Source organism: Oreochromis aureus, linkage group 5, assembly GCF_013358895.1.
Source record: "Oreochromis aureus strain Israel breed Guangdong linkage group 5, ZZ_aureus, whole genome shotgun sequence".
NCBI classification, from domain to species: domain Eukaryota; kingdom Metazoa; phylum Chordata; class Actinopteri; order Cichliformes; family Cichlidae; genus Oreochromis; species Oreochromis aureus.
This window is the reverse complement of record NC_052946.1, coordinates 25,734,733-25,750,802: the sequence shown is the minus strand read 5'-3', so window position 1 is coordinate 25,750,802 and position 16,070 is coordinate 25,734,733. Positions and strand designations below refer to the sequence as shown.

The following is a 16,070-nucleotide window of genomic DNA, read 5'->3' as shown; positions in this document are numbered from 1 at the left end:
TGAAATTTAGGTTAATTTAGGTTAGCATGATGAACATGAACTTTATTCCAATGTTGATTTATTAACTCAGAGCTTTAACAGTTGCTAGTGTTCTCAGAGTAATAACAGGCCTGTCCCTCAAAATTTATAATACTAATAATAAAAGCTACTTTCAACTGCTCGCCTATTTACAAGTGGTCACTGCAGTGGGTGGATGTTTGATTTAGCAGCTTTGGCCTTCTTGATGCAACCCCATAAAGAAAGAACATTTGAAAGAACTAAACTTCATTTAATGTAGAACAGAGTTATAATGAATATATTATTTTGTGATTAGACAACAATGTAGCTACATAGCAGAGCGAGTCCAACACTGACAGGAAGTAGGGCAGGACTCCCAAAGCCTTGAAACAGGCTGGCAGAAATGTAGCAGGTGGAGACTTGGATGACTGATAAGGATGAGATTGATGTTGGGAGGAGCCTTACTGCACGAATGGGAATCCTGCAGGCAGAATGACAGAAGAGCAGTGAGATTTTTAGCACACTGGACAAAAACTGATTGGTTGGCAAGACCTGGGCAACAAAATGATTGGGCCAGAGTGATGACGACAGCGTTGAGTTTGACAGCGTGGGAAAATGGAAGTGATGTAACGAATCGATCAGCAGCCACACAGAAAATCAGACAGATAAATGAATAGAGATCTGCTTTAATGAACTCACTCATGGGTTTCATTTAATTAGCTAGCCACCAATTAGTGTACACATCAGTGTTATCACATCAAATTATCAGTCAAAGTTGCAATGATTTGTTAATCTATTTTGTTCAGTAATCTTTGAAAATAACCTTAATTTTTAAGTACAGAGTATCTATCATATAATACCTTAATATATTGTGTACAGGGCATTAAGTAGCCTCTTTATGACCACATAAAGGAGCTACTGTTTTAGGGTTGTAGTAAGTCGGCGATGTCGCCACATACAAAAGAACATTTCTAAAAAGCTTTTAAGCTAAAACTTGCGTCAGCATCTCTATACACAGGCTTATAACCACAACCTTTGACATAGTTCTTTGCAGTCATGTGTAAAGCAGTGGGATAAGAATTTTTACCTCCAAGTCCGAGTCCATAGCTCTCAGGCATGAGTTGCTGCCCAATGTGGAGGACTTAAAATATCTCATGTTCTTGTTCACATGTGAGTGAACTTGGGTATTTTATTGTATCATTTACTCCTACCCTTATGCTGTCACATCATGCTTATATTTCAGATAGATCTTACCATCTTACACATTCCTGTGGCATCTAATCTATTTTAAAACAACCAGTATAGTTCATTCAACTCATAGCACTTGGTGTCCTACCAAAAAGCTAATTAGGTGTGCAGCCCTGGTGTGCTTAACCCTCTTCTTTTCTTTATTAAGTGGATTAACCTGATCTAGCTTTACCACACCCTTTTGTGTCAGCACCGTCTTGATCGGGTAACCGTAATTACATGATCTCTGTGGGAGATGTTGCCCTCTACTGTCGGTAAGGAGAGATATGTGCTTGGCCAGGTTGAATCTTTAATAGGAACACTAGAATAATTCTAAGCTCTGAACAGCATGGCTGGAATTCTTTATGGGAAAAAAAGCAAGCTTTTCTGTCAGCTGCAATTAGCCAATTTAAGGCCTGATGAATGCAACATTTAAATTATATGCCATTTTCTTCATTAAAACAATTGCAGCATTAAAAAAAGATGAAAGATGAAAATGAAAAGAGGAAATGTAGATTTAATGGTGCTACATCAAGCGAATATCACTACCTTAAATAGCAGGGGGAGTTAAAGCGAGCACACATACACTGATCCACAATTTTAAATTCACAGACACTCATGTTTGTGAATCAAATTTTCCAAATCAAGTGGTTTGGACAACGCATGTTGACCAGTGCACATCAAAATATATTCTACATCAAACAGACAATTGAAAGAAAAATGTCCCGACGTAGAAAAATGTGTTTTAAAAGACAAAGGAGTTTCTGTTTTGTGGGCAGAAAGTGAAGTCTTACCCATCACATTGTCGACCATCAGCATGCACTTACCCGAATAAAAAAAATCAGAAAGAAAGAAAAAGAAAGGCAAGTAATACATAAACCAGCCTGCTTGTTCATCAGCAAACAGATAACAGGACTGTGCACTGTTAACCTCTAAAGGTGATGATGGCACCGAAGGGAGATTCAATGCAGTGAAAGTGGCATATGGTGTCCAAAGTACTAGACGCACATCATGACGCACACACATCTCACTTCCCTAACAGTCTTCTGGCTGTAATCCTGTTACTGGGCTGCAAAGTAAAGTGTCTGAGATCAGATCCTATGATCAACATTTGCAACAGTTTACCAAAGATTTAATTAAAAAGCAGCTATAATGTAAATCTTTTTGTTTGAGGATTAGTTAGAACTCAAAGTGAATTTAAGTTTCACTTTTGTGATAAGGAAGACAACAGAAATGCAAGAAATAGATGGCTGATGGTGATAGATCATCAACTTCTAGTTGTCAGAGTGCTCAGGAAAGTGCTCGTGTATAATATTGTGAAAAAGTCAGACTTAAAACAAGCACTGCATCTCCAGTATAACCATAATTTACACTGCTGGCTTCATAATTTGTTTGATGGATTTCAAGCTTTTCAGAATCTTAACTGTCAGGTTTTATACATGCCTATGCTATAGTATTGTTTGGCCTGTTGTACTGTTTAATACTTTTTTCATACTTTTTAATTGCTTAATAAAATAATGCTTTCATAAGGTGTTTTAGGTTCATAAAGGCTAGAAAGTGATGGTATCAGAAACACAAATATTCAGGGGCCTGAATACACCTGTGTGCTAAGTTTGGTAGGGTGCAGATAAAGAAAGAAACAACCAAGCAGAAAGAGATTTCTCAATATTTTGTGTCCAACAAACACGACTTTCTGTTCATGTTTTTTTTTTTTTTTTTTTAATTGCTTTTGAGCATAAGTTCTCCAGGCTTTATGGATGTTTTTTGAGTTATTCTTTGGATATTGGCTGATTTTCCACAAATTTTTTAGTCCAGTCCTTGTACCTGACCATTCTCAAAGGAATTTTTTGTTTGTTAATCCACTTAAAACAATGTAGTTTGTTGTTGATTTTTTGTTGTTGTTTGGTTTATGAGCTTAAATTGTTTTATGTATGTATTGTATATGACTGTAGACTTGTATTTAGTTAAACATGTATGGATTGAAAAATGTCGAATTCTGAATATTCATTTGTAAATAATGGAATTTGAAATAAGCGGTTAGGAACAGAAAAACAAAAAATGTTCTATCTAAAAAAGAGCTCCTAACTCAAGGGACGAATCAGTTGTATGTCTACACTAAAAAGCAATTCAGCAAAGAACTAATTTTAAACTGTATCTTTAGTCATTTTTTTTAACTTACAGCCTTTTCCAGAAAAACCATAATTTGTTACAATTGAAAGTCGTGTCTATAAGCTCCCTGACATCAGTGGTGATCTTATCAGATTGATGGAATTATGAATACAGATCATCACATTTTAATTCACCATGCAATAACAGGTAGTAGGCACCTGTGAACAGCTTCATTTTAGCATGGGAATGATCCCAAGTACACTGCCAGTGCAGTAAAAGCATACCTGAATAAAAAACAAAAAACGGTGTGGGATCATCCTGACAGAGAACAGAACAAAAGGCAGCCAACATCTAAAGAAGAGCTTTGAATGCCCTTCAAGAAGACTGCAGAATTATTCCTGAAGACTTCTTAAAGAAAAAAGAAGAAAATTTGCCTATGAGAGTTCAGACTGTGCTGAAGAATAAATGTGGTCATAACAAATACTGACCTTCAATCTTGTTACAATTGTACCTAAGCTGCAACATGACTTCTACACAACTTGAAGCTTTCATGTGTTTCAAATGTGCATTGGCAAAGATTTCAAGAACTAAACACTGAGTATAAAGCAGTTGCTGTAATCTTACATGACTACGTGTTTCTGCAGCAGTTCCAAATGACACATTCTGTTCTTGTTTCAGCAGAAGCTTTACAAAGGATTACTATCAGTGTGACTATAGTGTGATGACAGCTATTCTCAAATGTGCATCTGTGACTTGCATGTTCCACCTTGGTATATTTTTTGGAAATAGTCGGGCTACTACTTCAGCTAGCCATAATTTGCATGAGCTAAATCTTATCTTTTGCTCAAGAAAAACATCAAAGTTTGGAATTTAATCGAAAATGTCCCTTAAATGTGTGATGTTCTGCTTTGGTTTTAAGCAAGAGATAATCAAACCAGCATGTAAAAGTTAAGCAACCACACCAGTATGTTTCTTTTTATGCATGCATTTATTTTATCTACTCAGTCCTATATTTTTTTTTCTTTTTCATATAATGCATAAAAATAACACCACTGGTAGACCAGTGAAATATATGCTCCCCCAAGTTATTGCATGAAAACAATTAACATGTGATTGTACATTCATCAGGTACAAGTGTCACATTTCAGCAGGTTTACGGTTTGAGGTGTTTTTAGTTTACAAGTTCACTCATATTCACTCTCTCAAATGGTCTCACATGCACACAGACACACAATTGCTGTACAAGATCACCCCAACAGAAAATGCATTTGACTTTCTGTTAATTCACAGATAACATAGAATTCCTTTGTGTTTTTGGTCCAGAGTCCGCTTCTTAAATCCATTTGGCAAAAACTTTCTCTAATGGGATGTTTTAAAATCTGGAAGCAATCATCAATGTCCATAGATCTGAAGATGCCATCATGATTAAGACACAGAGGACACCTCTGTCTTGCTTGTTGAAACTGAGGTCTCATCCTCCACCATGCCGCCCATTCCAATGGTGGATAGCATGCAGTTACGGAACTGAAAGACACAGCAAATTCAGAAACTCAGAAAATAGTAAAAGACTGAAAAACAGAGAAGAAAACTAAGAGAATATGTAACACCAACCTGTTTGTTCATTAGCACGTAGATAACAGGGTTGTACAAAGCGGAGCTCTTTGCAAAGAAAGCAGGGAGGGCTGCAGTGAGAGCACTGAAAGCAGCTCCCTTGTTCAGGAAAATCCAACCGGCGAAGCTAGCGTATGGTGTCCAAGCTACCAGGAAGCCCATGACCATCAAGACACACATACGGGTCACTTCCTTCTCAGCTTTCTGGGTAGAAGCTGAGTCCTGCTGCTGTGCTGCTGCCTGTCAAGTTTTTTTAGTTACAAATGTAATCAATAATAGCAAGGTGCAATAAATTCCACAGTAGCAATGGCTAGCTTGGTTAGATTAACTGATCTATTATAAATAATTTAAGAACTCTAGCTTCACTTACAGCTTTGACTGTCATCACAAGACTTCCATAAGTGAAGAAAATGATGAAGACAGGAACGAAGAAGTGAACAACAAACATGTAGATGACATATGACTCATTGTTGAAACCTGGAGCCAGTGTGTAGTAGTCAGGACCGCAGGAACACTGCATTCCCTCAGGAATGTACCTGTGTGAGATTGATTTTTTTTAAAAATCTCATGTATTTCTTCAATAAAATTAGCTTTTATCCAGCTTTTATTCAACATTCATAATATTTCAAGACCTTTACAACTAACTACTTCTTCATCTTGTTAATCTCCTTTGTGTAGTATTCTGACTGTTTTTAAAATCATTATGATGAAATGAAAGAAATAGAAATTACCTGGACCAGCCAAAAAGTGGAGGTGCAGCACAAGCCATTGCCATGACCCATGTGAAGAAAACTCCAGCACCAGCATGAGCTCCAGTGAACTTGAAGCTTCCCATGGGTTTGCAGACCACAATGTACCTCTCAACAGCCAGGACAACAAGTGACCAGAGAGCAACTTCACCTGTTGACAGAAAAGGTGAGTTATTCATTGATACTGTATATCTGCCAATGAAATAGAAAGGATCCTGAAAAAGATCTGCCTTCTTTATTACCTCCAAGTGTGGCCATGAATCCCTCAATAGCACAGAAGGTGGGTCCAAGAATGAAGTAGCCATTAACAGCTGATGTGATTGTGATGGTGAATCCGAAGCAGCACATGATGAGTCCAGCCACAGCCAGGTTGACCAGGATATAGTTGAGAGGTTGCCGGAGCTTCTTGTTCTGAGCAGTTACGAACAATGTCAGGCCGTTGATGGGAGTCCCAGTGCAGATCAGGAAGAACATGTAGAAAGCTAGAATTTTGTAAGTTATCGGGTCCACCATATAATATTGAGGGTACTCAAAAGGATTTCTAACAATCCCAGTCCTGTTGGACATGGGAATGTAGAAGTTCTTGCCTTCAGTGCCATTGGGCTCAATTCCTCCATCCCAAACCATCTTTGCTAGTCAGCTGTTTAGTTGAGTCTGCGTAAAGAGTCTACTTGTGTGGATGGTGACGAGGTTTCAAGTTACACCCTGCGATTTTTATACCTCTCCACTAAACCTGTCAAACAGCCAAAATGGGATTAGAGGATTGTGAGGTAGTGCAAAAGCTAAGAGGTCACTAATTAATCTTAACACCGGATAGACAGGACAGGGTCCAAACTAATTTGCTCCACTTTCCAAGTCCGGAGGAATTCTCCTAATCCTTACTCGAGAAAGGGAATTACCTTCCCTCAGCTTTTAAAGTCTGACGAGACATTAATCATGAGCAAACACACAAATCATACCTGAAATATGAGAACTGTCTGTGTATATAAGAACAAGTGTATTGATTGTAGAGTGTTAAATATATTATCTACAGCAGATAATGTTTAGTGATAGTGTGCTTTACATAGTCTGTGTCTTTTAATGTGAGCTATGTATGTGTTGAAACAAGTGTTTTACCTGCTTCATCTGCCTTCTTCTAATCCAATTCACTGTGGGTGCTTTCTTTCCTAGAGTGCTTAACTACCCTACATTAAATTTCTTATGTTTTAATTATTTCAGACCAGACCTACAGTCAAGCATTTTTCACCCTAACAGTCTGTCTCCATATGGAGGAACTTTGGGTGTCATTATCCTGATCGGATTAACCTCAGTATCTCACCTGTGGTAGCCTAGCTGTGATGTGGTAAAAGCTTACTGTCACAGGTCGGAAAGAAAATGTCCGGTAAAGACTTAGCCAATTTGTGGTCTTCTTTAAGCTACTGCAACACTATCAGTGGCCAAGAACATCTAATATCAGTTATCCTTCTGTTTATTTGACAGATAGAAGTGATAGATGATGATTGGGCTACATGATGGAGAAACCACATCATTTCTCTGTTACCTGTGATTAATTCAGATCAACTTGCTTGTGATGTTCTGTTTAGTCCCAGTTATGTGATTTGATATGATAATAAATTTAGTTTCTTTTACATTTTCAACATCATTTATTGCTAATTTAATTTTGGCTTTTGCTGACTGGTGTGATTATTCAATATGCTATCATTTTTGATCGACCTCTGTGTATTACCTGCCCTTTGGATGCTTAAACATATCTATACGTTGCAGATACATATATTAGTATTATTACATACACTAACCATTCCCATTTTATTCTTTTTTGTCCTATAATAGTCTTTCAATCTACCAGGGTTTGACTGTGGTAAGTACCTAAATGCCTGATAGCTAAACGGATGACACTACAGTGGAAACCGGACTGCAGATAATACCTTTCAACCCTGACACACCTCAAGGTGCCTCAGGTGGCAGCCTCATTACCTGACCTCAGCTAACAAATTAAGAGAAAGACTTAAAACACGATTTACTGTTAAGATCATTAACAAATTTCTCTTAACCTCACCCAACCTGAAATCTAATTTCACTAAGTTGAGATCGTCACCATTTATAAAATAAGAAACTGTAATTACATTAAGTGTTTGTTAATTCCTAGAGGTGTCCAGTAAAATGCATCTACACCCTCATTTCCAACCAGACGAGGAGGTTGAAGTCCTTTGAACACCCACAGTTTCATTTGGTAGACCTTTGTAGATTTCTTCATGTTTGTCCAAATCTGATCTGGACTTTCTCAACTACATCCTGGTCAACTTAGCTGTGGATGGACTGGAGATGATGTTTTCCAGGATTTCATGGCCACACACTAAGGTAAACTGCAACTGAAGACATAAAATGTAAATACCTAAACTTTTTTGGTTCCTTCATATAATTTGTACCTCTTATACAATAAAAATGTCTATCGCTTATAAATTAATACTGGTTGCTCAAAGATATGGCTCAGTACAGTCTGTACAAAATGACAAAGCTTCACTTTCACTATGGATTACAGATCCTGTTGTTCTGAGTAATGTTAAAGTTTCGTGTGGTTTAAATTTGTATGTATAAACAACAAGATTTAGGTAGTTTACAGAAATAACCTACCTGGAACAATTTTAACTTTAATGCAACATTAAAACATTAAGTGTAAATAAGCAGTAAAGAACAAAGTGCAGTTAAAGGCTGCAGAAATTTAGATCATATTTAATGTAAAATATAATACAAGCAAAAAACCTTTGTGGAACAAGCATGAATAATAATGAAAAAACACAATACACTTAAGCTAACAAGAATCTTTTGCGCATGAATATATAAGATATAAATATATAGCAATATGACTTTTAAAAGCACTGTAACTGTCTGTGTGATGAGTGTGCTTCCAGATGGATGCGACACACACAAGTCATCACTGATGCACTGTTGCTCATTATTCTATTGGACAGGAGCCATAAGCGCATCTCTAATCAGGTTGAGCACAAACTTTGTCTTTACTCAATTTAATCTGTAAAATTCGATTAATCGCTGACATTCAACACAAACTCTGTTTGTCTTACCACCATTTCTTTCTGTTCTGCTTAAGAAAATCTTAGCCTCTTAAAAGTCTCCATTCCTACTCCTGTTTTTCACCTCAGAAGCTCTCTGTTAAGATACTTTGTGGATACATTTAGTTTTAACCTGTATTTAATCTTACCTTTAAGGCAGAAATTATCAAAAGACCATTTTAAGAATTTCCTTACAGTTTAGTTTACCAGGAACATCTCTTTATGCTATGAGATTTGGTGAATAAGGCCAGTGATGTGCAGAAATTTGAGCCTTTTATCCTTAATGAGCTGCTTCAGCTCAGCCATATTCTTAGGAGGAGTGTCTTTCTTGAGGACATTTTACAGAATCTCTGTTGAATAAATGATTGGGCTCTGACAAGAACACTTACACTATAGTAGAAGTACAGAAGACAAAGTACCTGCTTGCTTCACGATATCAAGTATTAGAGTATAGTAGTATAAGCCTCCTACCAAGCCTATCTCCCAAGCAGCACCAAGCCACAGGCTCAGCAACGTGGAGATTACAGCAGTCATAAAAGCAGACCTGACGAGCCTGTCAGAAAGACAGAGCTACAATGAGAAGTAGTCTGATCAGGGTAGAGTAGAACATGAAATTACAAATTAGTAGTCGAGCTTTAACAATATTGTTGCAATAAAGTGAGACGCTGCTCTCAATCAAAGCACCATTTCATCTGCACTGTTATTGTAAATTCCAACTCTACTTAAGTATTAACGGGAAATTTTAAGATTTGAAATCTTTGCTTAGTCCACTACAGTGACTGTGAAAGTTTGGCTACCCTTGTAGTCAAGGGAACAGTTCAAATCATGAATATTGTACTCAGTTTAGATCTGTGGTGTTTTATGTTAAGGGAAATGAATTTTTTGTTTTTAGGAGCAGCGAAAAAGATTGAATTTATCACCTATGCTTCACATATGAAACCACATCATAATAATATTTATTTTAATGAGTAAGAACTTAACTATCTAAATGTGGTTATTGTAGTTATTATAGGGTATTTGCCAAATGCATAATGACTGTGTTATTAATTAAACCAGAACTAACAAAACTAACTTGAAAATTATGGATTTAAAATGAAAAGCTTTGGGCTTTCTGTCTTTGTCATACCAATTTTAATTTGACATGTTTTGTTTAGAGTTACTAGCATTCATGTAATTACTATAGTTTTATTTATTTATTTATTTTTTTGTTAAATTCATTCTTGGGACGAACTAGGATTTGGGAAAAAAGTTTTTTTTGCATTTTTCCATCAGTGTCCAGTCTTTTTAATTTTCTCAAATTATCTGGAAATTTCAAAAATGTAGCACAATTAAAAATTTTAAATACAAAATTCCTAATGAGGATATATGGGATTTGTTTAAGTTCATGTAGTGGTGAACATTTACTCTCTCTACAGCAGCAGGACTTGTCTACTTTGCAAAGATCAGTGGAATATTGTCTATGTACATTTAAATTACTTGGTTTCTTAAAAATTCAAAACTGGAAACTGGCTGCAGTGATTTAATAAACAGAAGAAGTTTTAACATATCAAGTAAGAGTAATCAAAAGTAAAAGTACTCCTTATACATAACAGCTCATGTCAGAATTATATATTTTCTGCACTACATTGATGACAGAATAATAAAAGTAAAAAAGGATAAGTATAGAAAAATGTATTTACTTTATGTTCTATAAGTATATAATGTAGGCAGCTTGTGAAATTACTTGCAATGTATAAACATAGTACAACAGTTTTTATGCTTTGATTGTTTATTATTATAGTAAAAGTTTATTATTCCATAGAATAGAATTTGAATGCAAATAAATCTATTATTATTACTTTATCTTAGAAAATATATGACTATATGACATTTTCACACATTTAAAATACATTCAATTAAAAATGTTAATAATGTGTTAATAAAGTCCAATATATGTTAGATATGTTGTGTGGTTCATTTTCTTCCTTTTTGCAGAGTTTTAACAGGAGTGTCAAGGAGCTACTTCAATGCTGGAAACACCCTGCACTCTAAAAGAACATTTTCTTGATTAAGACACTGCTCTATTCCAACCAGAAACTAAATACCCCTCTGCAAGCTGAAGCGTAACCCTTCATGATGTGAACAGGTCCTCTTCCTCTTCAAAAAGCAAAGATGCACCCACTAAACCTAGATATGAACAGAACTGGTGAGGGCTAAAGGCAGAAATGTGAATTGAGCTCCAAGATATAACAAAGTAATATTTTCACCTTGCAGTGGTAAAAAGCTGGTCTTCATTTAGGCGTTGGGTTAATTAGAATCACCAATTAACCCCTAAAAATTGCGTTTGTTTGTACTGTGGGAAGTAGCCGAAATAGCCAAAGAACATGTATATTTCACACTGAAAGTCCCCAGTCGGATGGTGGAGTCAAATTCAGGACCTTCTTGGTGTGAGGCAACAGTGCTAACCACCGTGGCATCATGTTTAGGTATGAGAGGGTTAGTGGAGCTGGTAGAGTTGGTGGAGCCACTTGTGACTGAAGAGCCATTAATGCCCTTGTCATAATTTAGTTTTGAATATCTCAAACTGTTCAGAATAATAGGCACCTGAGTTAGAACTGGGCCGTCCATTGCTCCAAATCACATGCCTTCAGGTTTCACTTTTACCTGAATGAGCACTGAAGTCCCACAAAAGAACAAAAAGGTCCCCAAAAAGGAGACATTTTTGCAGCCCCCCACACAAGTATTTCAAGAATGTGAAGACTCAAAAAGCAAACCACAACAATCAGATGCTGTTCCCCCAACCCAAAGACACAGGTAAAAGAAATCCTCTTATCCAAAATCTCCATGCAGTGTATATTCCACCTCCTCTGCAGGAGATTGTGTTGCATTCTAAGGTGAGTCTGGCTGAAGCCAAAGTCCAGGCTCCCCTCTCTCCGGATCATTCCACCTATTGGAAATCAGGAACTAGATTGCCTTTGGATGTTTCCCAATCCACTAAGGCACAGACCCCTACTACATGATGCAGGCCCAGAGAGGGTCTACTTGGCAGGCAAGAATGGGCCCTGATAACTTTATTCTTAACAATATATTTTGGTTCCTTGGTTTTCATCACATGGAATTTTTTAGAATCGCTTTTAAGGCGTCCCTTCATCCTGGACCAATTTGCCTTTGGGAGATGCAAAAAGTGTCTCTGACAACATTTAAACTCCTCCACTAGTGAAAGGTTAGTAAGTAAATATGAATGTCTTTATAACTCAATATAGTTAAATGAATAAAAGGTTTTTTTTCTAAGGACTATTTATTCCAAAGTGCTTATATTTTATGCTTCCACTTGTATTTATATCAGAGTGTTTTAGTCTAATAAGATTGTGTTTAACAAATGGAGTGTTGTTATTTCACAGATTCAAAACCCTGAACACTGTTACCCTGCAAAGCAACTTAGTGATGTGATCACGTGAAAAGAAGAGGACTGAAACATGGTTGGTTTAAGAAGACCTGCACCTTTGCCCCAGAAGAGGAAGAGAGCAGAAGGCAGCTGCACAATGTTCTTATTTATAAAATGTTATAGTGTGACCAACAGAGTTCCCCTTATGTGTAAAGTCATTTTCATGACAATGCACTAAGTAGGCATGAAGGTAATGTATATATTTTTATTATCTTTTGTTGCTGTTGCACTTTGTAGACTGACATCACTCCAATCCCAAGCTCCATATTTCAAGCATGTGCCCATTTAGTGTAATCCTACTGTCAAATCATTAAATGAACAACAGTAACCACAAGAAAGTGGATTTATCAATTTTATCCTGTTAATATTGTTTTATAAATATGTGAAGCAACACTCTTAGAGAACACCAAAGCTCACAGTTTAAATGCTTACCCAGGATGCTTACCTCTTTCGCCTCTCATTTCCTCTCCACCCAATTCTGATGGATATATGGCAGGGATGTCTCTATAGATGGTCTGGGGTGAGCATTGTTCACCTACAGAAAAATGTTTTCCGAGTGAAACAGAAAAAACAAAAACAAAAAACACACAGTTATAAATCTCTGTCATGTAAAAGCACTAGTTTCCTACTACAGTAGCTGTTTTGAAGATGCTATTTTACTTAGTGTTCCTCCTTTGTATCATTTAATCATTATCTTAGATAATGCCTAAACACAACATTTAACCTTGAGACAGACAGGTGACCAGTTCAGGATGCGCCTTGCCTTTTCCTTTATGACGGGAATTCGCAACATCAGTAATGGGCAACAGAAACTGGTTTAAAAACAAGCTCTGATATGAATGACTGAGTTAACATGACAACTCACAACAAAACGTTCACTTTTTTTCTTTAACCTAGACTTGCCTTTTTTCTCACTTATTTTGTCTCTCTACATATTAATAACAAAGCTGCTTTCCTATGCAGCACTGGATAATAAGCTAACTTATGTTTACCGATAAAATTATGTGAACAATTTGTTGGGTTACTTTTAATAATTGGATGAAAATCATTACACATCACTATTTTCTGTGTTTGTTTTCTTGACTTCCAGGTGTTTGCTTTTGCCAGGTTCCTTCAGATGTTTCTAGATGTTTTCTAACAAAGTCTTGTCTGGCCTTCTTGTTCTTGAGTGTAACCAGAGGTTTGCACCATGATACAAAACCCTCTGGATTTCAATGAAGGCATCTCCTGTTTGTAAACGTTCATGATGATATGCCTTCCTCCTCCAGAGTGTTCCAGACTTGGCTGATGTTGTTTTTCTGTTTTTTAACCATAGAAATAATTCTGCCACTGTCACTGCATGTAGCTGGCCTCTTCTAAAGTTTTGTTTACCCCTGTGACAGATTTAGTTTTTTAAGCCTAATGATTCATTTGTGATGAAGCAGATATGTCATGTCAAGGGAGCAGTAGTCACATGGCCTTGAAACATCTTGTCGGTCAATTTTCTAAATGAATTTTGAGCCTCTAGAAATGGCTGTGTAAAAAGAACATCTGTAATTCCTAAACGGCTAATGCAGAGGTTTTGTAAAAAAAACAAAAATCAAAAATCCCCCTTGAATTCAAGGTTAAAGTTTGTAATTCAATCACATATTGATTCTTTTATTAAAAATTTACTGTGGTAGTTTACAGAAGCATAACTATAGAAATCTCTGTCCTGCGTCACCTATGTGTGACTAGTAGATGTAAAGCACATGAGCTAATTCAGCCTTTAACTACATACATGTAGCTGCTTAAATTCACCAAGAAAGACAACATCTTTCTAACTGTACTGACCCTGTAGTCAAAGGTCTACATGATAAAATACGTTAAAGCATATGTGACACAACAGCTTAGACTGACTTGTGCTCTGATCTATAATTATTAACACTTTTTCAAAAACAACAACCAATAATTATTTAATTGACAACAGGGAATTTGATTCAGTGTAAACACAGCTCCCTTTTCACTTTATTTTGAAGCTGTTCTGAACTTTACCCATAATTAGTGTAACTGATTTATAATATTTCCAGTTTAGAGCCCAGCACTGAAAGCTATGGAACCTGACAAGTAACCTTAAATCAGAGTCAACATTTCTTATTTGTACATGATGATTTTTTTTTATACAGATGTGTACCATCAAGGTAAGTGCTCAGCCATGAGTGAGCTAGCATCAGTCTATCTTTTTCATTAGTAATCTGTGATCTGCCATATCAAATGCATTTTTAAGATCAATAAACACCCCCAAAATGTACTCCTTGTTGTCATTTGCAATTTTTGTAACGTATTTTCTACAATTTGAATGACACCCATTGAGGTGGCTATTCAATAAATATGATACAAATATGCAAACATATGTTTTTACAATAAAACTTTAGTAGAGCCAGTGGATACTATAATTAATTCAAACCCATATGCAAGTAATTAGCTATGTAAGCCGTATTATATAAACAGAAAAGTAATTCCATTGACATTTATTAGTCCCTTAATAAACCCTAACTAACCTCAATCAACCGTAGCACGGCCAAAACAGTCAGTTATAACATCTGAATAAGAAAACAAGAGTAGCTTTATCATTTCTCTGCAGGAAGAAAGATACAAAATTTGAATAATCCATCCTACTGTAGCCTACAGTCCTGTTCCCAGTGCTAGAGTTCAAACACTGCGTTAAGACGACAAAACCGTTTCAGCCAATTAACACACATTAGCCTACTGTTACTGCGTATGTCTTTGGCTAAAGAATGCCTAAGTATAAATACATGCACTATAGTGAGCTAAAGCAACTGTACCAAACAAATCAGTGCACATAACTAACATTTTGATGGATAATTAAGTGAGTAAAAGTCGGCGTTGGGAGTGCAGCTCACGTCATTTATTGAATAATACATGACTGAGAGAGTAACTGTTTTTCCCAGTATAGCTCATTAGGCTGAATGTTTTGTCTGCATGGATTACAAAAAGGGGGGGAAACGCTTAAATATTGTAATATATGATATTTTGTTCGGAGAAACTACGTAATTAATTGATGAAGCGACACCTGTTGCCCCGGTTTGGTAGTCAAACGTCAGCACAATCCTCTGACACTATCGATCCTGCTGCTGTATCAAGCTGCATGTCTTTAATAAATTCCTCCAACTAGCTCAGAATATCAAACAAGTTTTACAAGCTTTGGCACTTCCTCATATTTGGCGTAAGATATTGCATGCACAACACTTACTCCGAGATTCACGTATAGATATCTATGGAACTCCAAAGTGTGTGTTTATGTGCCTTTTTTTGTACATGAGGAAAGCTGGTATATGGTTAGGAAAACTAAATTTAAAAACACAACGCACCACGAGAGGCACACAAAATAGTTGTATACCCATTTTGAAAAGCGAGTGTCCAGATAACTATCATTATATTTAAACAATAAACAAAATTATCAAAGTAAAACAACAACAACAACAACAAAAACAATGAGCACATTCACTACATTACGAACTAGAAATGCCAATCTACATATTGTTTTTGTGTTATAGCGAGTGTTTTCGACTAACCTGATCCCTGACTGGGGCTTATTTTGCGGTATTTAGGTGCGCCTGACGCTGAGGGGTTTCTCTTTTTTTTTTAATTCTCTGCCTCTGTCCTTTTCTTTTCTTCCGACCATCCATTTCGCCGAGCGGTTTGTCTAAAAGTAATCTGTAGCAGAAGCAGGTAGATACGGGGAGCATTGCGAAAGAAGTGCACGGGTGCATGCGCGCACATACAGTATGTGAGTCTTTGGCGCGCAGCAGGGGACACCCAGTGGCGAGTTGCACTTGAAGTGAACTCTGAGAGGTCCGTTCATTTGTTACTGTTTGCAGTATTGCAGTTTGTGTAGTAACAGTT

The 16,070-nt window shown here is 36.6% G+C and overlaps 1 protein-coding gene across 2 annotated transcripts; it reads right to left on the bottom strand.

Annotated features, from left to right (window-relative positions):
* Nucleotides 1–4,302: 4,302 nt before the first annotated feature.
* Nucleotides 4,303–15,915, bottom strand: LOC116334270 (green-sensitive opsin-like). 2 transcript variants are annotated; one of them, XM_039612731.1, is made up of 8 exons: nucleotides 15,740–15,915; nucleotides 12,631–12,720; nucleotides 9,233–9,314; nucleotides 5,936–8,062; nucleotides 5,676–5,844; nucleotides 5,315–5,480; nucleotides 4,945–5,184; nucleotides 4,303–4,857 (listed from the first exon to the last, which is right to left on the bottom strand). In XM_039612731.1, the coding sequence occupies exons 4-8, from the start codon at nucleotides 6,318–6,320 to the stop codon at nucleotides 4,759–4,761; spliced, it is 1,059 nt and encodes a 352-aa protein (XP_039468665.1). In that variant the 5' UTR covers nucleotides 6,321–8,062; nucleotides 9,233–9,314; nucleotides 12,631–12,720; nucleotides 15,740–15,915; the 3' UTR covers nucleotides 4,303–4,758. The 2 variants fall into 2 exon arrangements, with proteins under 2 accessions (XP_039468665.1, XP_031613513.1); XM_031757653.2 differs by lacking the exon at nucleotides 9,233–9,314.
* Nucleotides 15,916–16,070: the final 155 nt, after the last annotated feature.